Source organism: Anopheles darlingi, chromosome 2 (assembly GCF_943734745.1).
Source record: "Anopheles darlingi chromosome 2, idAnoDarlMG_H_01, whole genome shotgun sequence".
In the NCBI taxonomy this organism is placed as follows: domain Eukaryota; kingdom Metazoa; phylum Arthropoda; class Insecta; order Diptera; family Culicidae; genus Anopheles; species Anopheles darlingi.
The window spans coordinates 10201772-10211771 of NC_064874.1; the positions used below are offsets into that span (position 1 = coordinate 10201772).

At 51.2% G+C, this 10000-nt stretch overlaps 4 protein-coding genes across 6 annotated transcripts in view; 2 read left to right on the forward strand and 2 right to left on the reverse strand.

Annotated features, from left to right (window-relative positions):
• The window catches only part of LOC125949015 (mitochondrial proton/calcium exchanger protein), a 7631-nt gene extending 4024 nt beyond the window's left edge, over positions 1-3607 (reverse strand). Inside the window, exon 1 of one of the 2 annotated variants that reach the window (XM_049675684.1) lies at positions 3200-3607. In XM_049675684.1, coding sequence (XP_049531641.1) covers positions 3200-3257 — 58 coding nt within the window. In that variant the 5' untranslated portion in view covers positions 3258-3607. Of the gene's footprint in view, positions 1-79; positions 823-3199 lie in introns of those variants that run through there. The other variant, XM_049675685.1, reaches the window with a different exon arrangement.
• Positions 3608-3723: 116 nt separating this feature from the next.
• Positions 3724-4484, forward strand: LOC125949064 (U6 snRNA-associated Sm-like protein LSm1). The gene is made up of 3 exons (XM_049675752.1): positions 3724-3885; positions 3961-4145; positions 4206-4484. Exons 1-3 carry the CDS (start codon positions 3837-3839, stop codon positions 4374-4376), a joined length of 405 nt encoding a protein of 134 aa, XP_049531709.1. The 5' UTR covers positions 3724-3836; the 3' UTR covers positions 4377-4484.
• Positions 4485-4545: 61 nt separating this feature from the next.
• Positions 4546-9005, reverse strand: LOC125949010 (rho GTPase-activating protein 19). 2 transcript variants are annotated; one of them, XM_049675672.1, is made up of 6 exons: positions 8733-9005; positions 8485-8663; positions 7435-8411; positions 5977-7242; positions 5200-5543; positions 4546-5125 (listed from the first exon to the last, which is right to left on the reverse strand). In XM_049675672.1, the coding sequence occupies exons 1-6, from the start codon at positions 8873-8875 to the stop codon at positions 4873-4875; spliced, it is 3162 nt and encodes a 1053-aa protein (XP_049531629.1). In that variant the 5' UTR covers positions 8876-9005; the 3' UTR covers positions 4546-4872. The 2 variants fall into 2 exon arrangements, with proteins under 2 accessions (XP_049531629.1, XP_049531630.1); XM_049675673.1 differs by lacking the exon at positions 5977-7242.
• Positions 9006-9478: 473 nt separating this feature from the next.
• The window catches only part of LOC125949012 (exostosin-3), a 4600-nt gene continuing 4078 nt past the window's right edge, over positions 9479-10000 (forward strand). The window contains exon 1 of the mRNA XM_049675677.1: positions 9479-10000. This exon is cut by the window's right edge and continues 2506 nt beyond it. Coding sequence (XP_049531634.1) covers positions 9741-10000 — 260 coding nt within the window. The 5' untranslated portion in view covers positions 9479-9740.

Below are 10000 nucleotides of genomic sequence, written 5' to 3' on the forward strand. Positions count from 1 at the left end.
AGCAAATCAGAAAAATGTTATCATCTTTGAACATCTCTGCAAGCGGCTCTGCTTATCGCCACTTCCTCGACAGTCTTACCGAGATGCACGGGAATGGTAAAGTGACCGAGCACTATCAGGGCCATCATCATGCCCTAATACCTCCTTTTCTTTATGTCTTAAAAAACTGGACCACCGATAATAATCTAATCCTGCTCAATCCGGAGACAAACCGATCACGATCTCCCCACTGTGATCGATGAAGAACGAAAGTGCGATTTAGCAAATCGCAAACGAAACTAAAGCAGAAGGTGAACCCGCGGTGGTTGAAAGTCCACCACAGTGGATGGCACTAACTCGCGCTCACTGCTGCTGCTGATGCTGCCGCGATCTCGCGTCCAATCCGACACCAAAACAAAGATCCGTATACCGTTTCCTTCCGCGATCGCGAATGGCACGGCACGGGTTACGGGATTTTCCCGCCAGCACACAACGACACCGATGCACAGGAAAACGCGCACACACTCTCTGGCTCCCTCTCTTTCTCTCTCTTTTTATCTCCCTGTTGCTTCCATTCCAATGATTCCAACGTCACCGCCAGACAGACAGTCGTCCGCGTCCGAGAAGCTGACCGTCGCTGTCGCTGCCGCTCGGTGTTTGGCCAACTCGTTGGCCGGTTGGTCATTTATATTTATATACGACTGGGGGAGGGGTTGGTTGTTAGAACATCATTCTCCACTTGCTGGCCGCGCTACCGTCGGGGGAATGTGGTTCAACGGCCATCTACGGGAGGCACGATCATGAAAAGAGTCTATATGGATCGATGCGGTTCTAGAAGGAAGTACTACAATGTGCTCACATTGACCGTTACTTCCGTGCCTTTTACTCTGCTGCTGATCATCCGGGTTAACGATCGCTTTTGCCGTAGGCTGGATTCATTCTATCGCAGGAGTCCCTTTATCTTTTGCAACGAAAAGAATCAAATCAGCGTCGGAACAGCGGCCTAGGTCACTTAAAAACCAACTTACGCGACGGCCGGTCTCGCGCGCAAGAACGTTATCAATGATTACTCGGCGGCCCAAAATGGCAAGATAGCCACGGAAGCGATAACGCAACACACCGCAACACCACTTCACATCTTGGCAATTCGTGGCGGCGTGGAATTAAGGGAAAACCTTGTCCACTCATTATACATCGACTGTGAAACCGTAAAACAAACGCTACATCAACCTGTGGGATCTGTGGGTCGGTGGTTGACGCTGATCGTCGTTTGATGTTTCGCCTGTTAGCACGGATCGTGCGTCAAGCACTCGTGGTTGGTCGTACCCCGCATTGTGTCCGCCTGTCAATCCCGGGCCGGGCAACTTTTTGGCAAATTGACCAGTAAGTGGGTCAACTGGGGGTTCAACGATCTCGTTCACTTAACGAAGGGAGCGAGGGAGAAAAAAAGAAAGTAGTCCCCATCGCGGGGAGTCCGTTTGCTCCCGACGACAAGTCATGCAGAAGGTGGATCACAATGCGCACAAAGGGCTACCAAGCATGGTGATCATGTATGCTCCCATGCAACACGCCATCCATATCGCGCCAGTTGCGGTTGATCGATGCAGACCAAACGCACCCACGAACACAACCACACATGGTTGTCGAGCCCCACACGAAGGTCAGGGATGCTGCTGGTGGTGTGTGTTTGTGATTGATATTCTCCCCCCTTTTCCACGATCTACACGCGCGAACCGCGATCCACGGAGACAAGTGATTCAGAGGCGCGGCGCAGAGACGCTACAGAAGCGTGCAGCGGAACGGAGCGGATGGTAGAACGCGCAAGGAAATGGGAAATAGCACGCGCTCGATCCGTGCTTTTGAGTGTGTGAGACCTAGAGACTGCGCGCAACAGCTGATTATGATGTCGCCGTCTGTAGCTGCAAGGGGGGTCATTTGGTGTTAGTGTGCCTGCTGTCCACCGCAAACCAACGGTGGATGATGCTGCGAGATCGGGTTGCAGCGAGTAGCGCAAGCGCCAAGCAGCTGATCTCGGCCGGTCGGTCGGTCGGTCGGTTTTGATCGTTTCGCACGTTCGAGATCATATCATCTGCATCTGTGACAACTTTTCTGTTTGTGTCCCAGTAGGCAGCGTGCGTTTTTGGGTGCTGCTGCATTGAGAATGGATGCTTTCGCAGCAACGTTACCAGGCAAAGAAGGCATGGTACTAGTGCTGACTGATGGCGTTCTGTGTGGCCTTCTTGGTTTTGGCACGCGATCAGTACAGACTTTTTTTGCTTTTGCCCGATTTGAAACAAGCTTCGAAGCACAAAAATAAATCTATTAAGTTCCCCCTCACACAATCGATTCTATTACTTGTGATAAAGAGAGCATCGTCAAACAAAAAATCCTTTATGCTGACGCATTATCGCGAAGGCGAAGCGTACTACCAGCGCCGTGAACTGGTTTGCGTGAACAAAGAACACAACACAGTTGTCCTCAAGTGTTCCACGACTTGGCCCGGCCGCCGACCTATCACAATTTCTGTCTCTCTGCGCGAGATCATACGATCGCGACGGCCGACTGGGTTAGAAAGAAAATTGCACACCACGACCGTGGAAGAACCGGTTTGCCGCGATGCCGCTAATGCTTGTCCTCTGGAAAGTCTCGGCACGCTCGGTGTTTATTATCTGTTCTCCTTTCCTTCCTTCCTTCGACCAACAAACAAGTGGAACACGCGCGAATTACATCATTCGCTTAAAATTCCCTGTTCCGAGCGATCGATCAGCTCATCAGCCCCAACGCTTAATGGCTCACGCATGACGAAATATTCATAATTCACTCGCAACGCAGACTCGCGGACTCGACCACAAAACACGTGCGATCGCGCATTGATACGCGTGGCAAGAAGGACTACACGGTGCGGTTTTGGGGTTACTAAGCTGCCCGGGCAAAGGTTCTTTCGCCCGGTGGCTTGGCACGAGCGGTTTTGGTGAACTTGACCGTGTTGGTCATGCTGTTGGTACGCTACCATCAGCGTCACCCAGGGGGGTGAGGCGTAGTAAACCTCCAACACACGCGCTAGAGTCTTTGTGCGGTGATAGTATCCGGCCACACTATTTAGTGCGTCGCTTCATTACGTAAACACGGACGGACGTCCGGCGTTATCTTTCGTCCGCTTCACATGTCCACCTTGAGGGCTGGAAATTGCTAAAAGAACAGAGTGGTAAAGATTACTTACGGTGGACACTCCGGCAGTAGCCAAACAGCTGACTCCGGTTCCTCAGGAGGGCGCTCATCGTGGATGCGATGTGGTGTTGTGGCCGTCCGTGTCTTCACTGAGATGATTTTGTACTTCGTTTCGGGAGGGAGGTGGTGTTTTTCACTGGGATTCCACTGGGACTCTTAACTGGGATCACGGATTCTTCCGGAGTAGGACCGTCTGATGCAAAAACGGGAGCGCAACACGACCGGAACGGATAATTTTGCACACGCTAGGCGACGGAACGCGATATGGTCGTTAACCGGAATGCACTTCCAGTGGCCAGGGATTTATTCACCGATGATGACGAGGAGGAAAACGATTTTTGTCCGACGGCGGTCAGCTGGGAGAAAATTTCCATCCTCCAAAAACTCCGAAACTCGAGAAATCCTGATTGCGTTTGACAGCTCGCTGGTCGGCGTTTGCTTTGTTCTACGCGTATAACACTTTTTAAGGCCTGTAAGCGACCGCTATACGACCGGGACAGGATTGAAGCTCGCTCTGGGAGGATTTTCCAACGTTCCGGACGACCGGAGAAACCGTCCGGGTGTTCGTTTAATTAAGTGGCCACACATTCCTGTAAACATCGCTGTATCCCGCTGGTTTGTCTTGGAAGATGGACAACCCACTATTCGGAACCGCTCATATGCTGGACGAGGTGGACAGTAAGTGAAAACCACCGGAGTCGGGTCGCCGGTCTCTCCAGACGCTCCTTTAATTTTGTGTTCCTTCTTCGGCAGAGAAACTAATGGTACTGCTGCACGATGGCCGCACCCTGATCGGATATCTGCGTAGCGTCGATCAGTTCGCTAACCTGGTGCTTCACCGGACGATCGAGCGGATACACGTTGGAAACGAGTACGGGGACATCCAGCGCGGAGTGTTCATCATACGCGGCGAGAATGTGGTGCTACTGGGTGAAATCGTAAGTTGTCCTTAGTGTGGCACCGACAACGACACATGCTAATGCCCCGTTCCCTTACAGGATCGTGAAAAGGAAAGCAACCTGCCACTCCGAGAGATATCCGTGGACGACATTCTGGATGCGCAACGCCGGGAGCAGGAAGCACGCCAAGAGAAGCACCGTCTCGTGGCGAAGGCACTGAAGGAGCGGGGATTGAACATGAACTCCGAGATGGCACAGGATGAGTTTTAAAGGCGAGGGACATTCTGAAGGACAGGCGATCGATCAGTTGAATGTATATCATTATTACTTTTTTTAAATATCATCTCAAATGGACAGCGTAAGCCGCCATACCACGTACGCGGGAATAATTTGTGTTTATTCGTTACGAATGGATAACGTAATCGGTCGTCGTCTTTCGTTTCGGTTCGTTCTACGCTAGAGATGGGTCTATAGATGGATGACGGATCCAAATGCGGTGGTGTCACCTTTTGAAAGGATCCATAATCGAATCTCATGGTTAGCTCATCCGTCGTCATTCTGCTGTACAGGTTCTGTAAAATAATGCTTAAACTATAAATCGTGGCCACAGAGTGATTGTGTGATCGATTAAGTGTTGCCGTGGCACTGTTCGATTCCATCCCACCGTACAGTACCCGGGACCCTGGTCTGTTCTGCACGAGAGATGCAAAAATTTTGATTCTACTTTGTTCCGTTTTGGTAATACTTTTCGACTGAAACTCGAACGTTAAAGATCCGTTTCATCCAGCTCTCCGATGGGTTTCGTATTTACCACCGATGCCGGTTGCACCGTACCGTGTCCCTCTCCCTCCGTTTCTACCGGCGGAACATTCCCATCCAGCACGTGCAGTAAGCTTTCGCTCATTTTCGATTCACTTCGCTCCAGGATTTCGTTGGAGGACTCGAAGTCATCCGACTGGCTGGCGAACGAAAGATCAGTCGGGCTTTCCGGCATCACGCTGCGACTGAGCAGATAGTCCCTGTGGGGAAAGGAGGCAAAGGATGTTAATGGATGAGTGCTCCTCGGTCCAGTGAAACGAACATTTATACTAACCGGAAGCTACTGGTTAGTGTAGCACCGTGCGCTGACTGCTGATTCGCAACGATTGGCAACGGTGGAAGACCCACCTCGTCCGCTATCGGTGGCAATCCGGTATCGTTAATCAGTTTGATAATGTTTTGGTCCAGCCCGGTCGGAGGGCGAGGACCGGCCGGTAGCAACAGACTCGCCGGCTCTATCATTGGCTCCGGATCAGATTCTTCGTCCTCTTCGCGCAAACTAGAGAAGCTGGCGCATGTCGTGGAGGACAGCTGGTGCTGCTGGTGCTGGTGATCGTTACCGTGCAGCGCGGCCAGCATCATGACCGGTTTACGCGATCGTGGTGTCATTATCGATTCCTGGTGTGGGTAGAAAGGTCGTAAATGGAAATCATGGTCATTAGCTTGAGTAGTTTTTCTAGTATGAATCCGACGTCGTTCTCTACCCCTGCAGTCCTTGCAAAGGACTACGATCGTAATTACATTCGATACTGTTCCAGGGAGGATCTAAGTTAATATTTTTTTCTTGAATTTAAATTTCATTATGTGGTATCTGAAAAATGAATTAATTAATTTGTCCCTAATCAACCATCACCAATTGTTCTGACACAGATAAGCAGCAAAGCAATAGGATTGCGCAGCCAGTAAGCACAAGGCATAGCCGATGCGTTATGTACATTAGTTTTGTGGCCAGATAGGAATAGGGTTTATGAATTTTACGAGATTGGATTACAGAAGCAGAACAAAGACATGAAATAGGGCAACCGATGGATATCGGTTCCGTCACACAAACCTGCATCGATTTAGGCATCCTTTGGGTACTCTTCGTGATCGGTGACATGGAATTTCGGCCATTTGCTAGCGCTACACCCGGACCAGGTGTGCTCGTTAAATAGCTACCAGGCCATCCGGTTCCTGCTTGCATGATGCTCCCTTGCTGTTGCTGTGGCAGATTCTCGCCCAGCTCGACCTTATTCAACGTGCTCATCCAGCCACGATCGTTGAACAAACCACTAGCACTAGATCCAACCGAGGTGCTGCTCGACCGTGGTCTCTCGCCTTTCGATTCGCCACTCTTTTTACTTGACTTACTATCGCTCCCGAACGGGAATCGCAAATTACCCATCGAGACACCTTTGATAAGTTTGTTTTTGAAGAAATTTATGTTTCTTCGTTGCTTCGTCGAACTGCCGGGCGTTATGGCGACTGGCGAAGAAGCGATTTGGCCGGAACGTGAGTCCCTTGCAAGCACGCCACCATCCGGTGTGTCCCGTTCTTTCTCTGCCAGCACGGACGATAATCCCACCGCAGTCTGCTTTCCGAAGTGACCACGGTTCCACACGATGGCACTGAGATTCGGTTCCGACCGATACCGGGAACGACTTTCACCGAGCGAAGAACCATACCGTTCATCCTCCGTATCGCTGTGCATCCTGTCCGGCAGCAACTCATCGGACGAAAAGTCTTCCTCATCAACAAATGCATGATCCTCGGCAGGATCATCGAGTGAATCTCCTTCTCTATCCTCATTATCATCGCGATCGCTACCGATATCGTCATCTTCTTGGTCGACAAAATCTTCATCGTCCTCTGGTGCTGGCAGCACCACTTCATGGACACATTCGTCCGTATCATTCGTGGTAGCAAAGCGTACAACTGTGGACCGCGGCCGATCGCATCCTGTGGGCTCTTCAACGCGGGAACGTTTTCGTTCCTGCTCGGTTTCATCTGTCGTCGGTGACGACATAATCGCCATAGTTCCCAATCCTTCCGAGGATTGTCGTTTGAGATCTTTCCTTTGCTCGATAGACTCCGTGCCGGTGCCGTTACTAGCCGAGCGTGAGGCAGATGCGACGGAGCTAACCCTCAGTGACTGCTGCTTTGAGCTGGGTGTCGATATCGATGGAGTTCCGGTAGAGGAGGACGATGACAGGGTGGAGGAAGTGCGTCGTAGCAATTGTGCCGGTGAGTTGGAGCTGGACGGAGATGATATGGCCGAGGCGGGACTCTGAAAGAGGACACGCTGCTTTGCGGCATGATAGCTGCTTCCGTTAGGTGTCTGTTAATTCAGAAAATTAGCGGAATGAATGATGACAATGGGTTAGCGGATGACTTAAGGGGATGGAAGGTGTTAGGACGATGATGCAGACAATAGATGCACACAGGCAGACACACAAACACGCACGCACACGTAGAGATATAGAAACGCATGCCTAAACGCCTGATTATGCCAGGACGATCTTTGACCTACCTGGAAGAGGGTCGGAGTTTGGGTGCCACCGGTCGTGGCACTTCGTTTCGGAGTGCGTGACATGAGCGACTTGTGGAAGATGTGCCGCTTGATCGAATCACCAAACGATCGTGGATACTTCGGACCGACGCTACCACCACCGCCGCCTCCTCCGGATCCACCGGATGACCGTTGCACCGGTGTACCGTACCGGTTCTGGTGGTTAAACTTGCTGACCAGCTTTTTCTTCTTCGACGATTCGGGTAAACTCTGGATGTGCGCATACAGCTCCGCCAGTGCCGTATCGGTCGAATCGATTATGTGCGCCTCGGCCGTCTTCTGGCGATCTACGAACGTATACACCGTGTTCGCTACCGAATCGCTGGTCGTCGATTCGTTCAAAATGTGTTCCGGTGACATAGTACGGCGACGATTCTGTTCGACGAAGTAGGCCCGAATGTCCGTTGCCAGTTTGGTCGGGATGTGAAAAAGCCTCGGTCCCGTTTTGATCATAAACTCGACGATCACAAACATTTGGGAGGCCGTTTCGTGCAGCGCATTAGCGCTCAGTTTCCGCGGACAGATGAGGTGCGGTGTGAAGAGCTTCGCCAGATTCTCGGCCGACATCTTGTTGGTTGCCTCGTGCTGTACCGTCCGGTACAGCAGATCGATCAGACAGTCTAGTAGGCTGTGATTTTCTTCGGGCAACAGCAATAGTAGCAGCTGCAACGCATTCAACAACCAATCCTCACCGCGGCCCGGTTCCTTGTCCTTGGTGGAGAAACTTTCCGCTACCTGGCGGTAGGCCGGATAGTAGAGCTCCGTAAGGAGTGGTTCCGAAAGCTCAGACAGGAAGTTCTTTAGAACACTGGCACAATCGTGCGCCGTGTAGTCTCCCTGATCTAGGGGAAGAGTGTTCCCCTGAACGAGCAAGTTCTTCAGTTCCCCTTGCCGTGCTAGCGATCCCGTCTTCCGGAAGATGCCCTCCTGCGAGATATCTGAAGTAGGAAACACGCAAATACACACATGTATACACAAGGACATATCGAACTCCGCTTCGACGCAGCTTACTATGCTCCTGCTCCAAGAAGGCGATCAGCTGCCGCAAGTTGCTGATGATCGGCGCTGTAAGCGTTGTTTTGGCCGTCTCCGGGGAGGTCGTTGCTTTCACCGAGGTGCATCCTTTGGCCTTCTTGTGGAACCCCTTCCATTTCTTAATCTTCTGCTTATCCTGCTCTACGGGGTCGTTCCTGAGGGAGGGAAAAGAACGATGCAGTGTGAAATGGATGGACCAACGGGCGCACGGCTTGGTGGCTCACTCTGTGTCGGTGTTGAGATCCAGCACAAAGGACAGGTGCATCCGCACGAGCGTCACAAACTGTTCCGGATGCTCCTCCTGTAATCGCTTGGCCGTATCCTGGTTCAACCGTACTTTGGTGGCAAGCGATTGTACCGCCATCATCACAGGCGCGGGTGCGGGTTGGTGGTGGTGGTTGCCGCTTCCAGCTTGGCTTTTCGTTGAGGAGCCCCTCCCGCCGCTTGCACGCACTTTAATGGCACTTTCACCGATCGGCAGTAAGCAGTAACACAGCGACGAGATTCATTTCTCACATATTCCCTCCCAAACTATCACAAAATCGACCAAAAACACGTAAAGCTAGAGTCCTGGGGAAGCGATAATTTTACGTTGCTTTTTGTAAACCGCTCCTGAAAAAAGTGCGGTTGTTGAACTGTCAAAATTCAGATTTTGAATCGAGCGGTGATGACAGCAGATACCCGCTCAGCAAACTAAAAAAAATCTTTGTTATACGCGTATAACAAGTTGCCCGTGAGATGCCTGAAGTTTTAAAAATCAGCAGTAAATTCGTGCGGGACTAATTATGAAACAGTGGAGGGAAGTATTTTCTTCGGAATTAATTTTTGTTTCCCTCAATAAGCTTTTGAAGAGCGGTATTTCTACGTTTAAGATGCGCGCCTTCCCAGCAATTTCCGGACTCGACAGTAACTGTCATAGGGGCCTTTATTTATCAACAAAACCGTCACCTGAGCAAAAAAAAGGATAACGAAGACGAAACGACGAAGGTGAAAATCATGTTTCCCAGTAAATAAGAGCGTGGAACGAAGCGAATCCTCCCAAACGTGCCGCAGGTAAGTGCCCTCCGTGGACCAGTGCATGAGAGAGTGTTCGATTTCCATTACCCTTTCGTTCCTGGTGTTATCAACAGATCTGAGTCACACGCGGAAGCGAGAGCCCCACTGAAAAAACATGCAATACTAGAAAGGGATCGACACGGTTGGCAACAGAAATCACCGGCAAGGGAAGCGCGATGACGAGCTACGAATCACTCGGTGGATTGGCCGCCGGAGCCAGCAGTGGACTGTGCCACTGGTTGAAGCACATGAAGCTGTACCGGGTCGTCGGGTTGATGGCACTCTGTCTCCTGATCGTACCGTTCATCTTCTACCAGCTGCTGATGAGTGCGGAATCATCCGTCCCGCACAACGATATCCATCGATCGAGATCACAGCTCGACACCTTCGAAGAGGTAAGTCCATTGAAGGCGGCCGATCTGAAGCTGCGCATCGA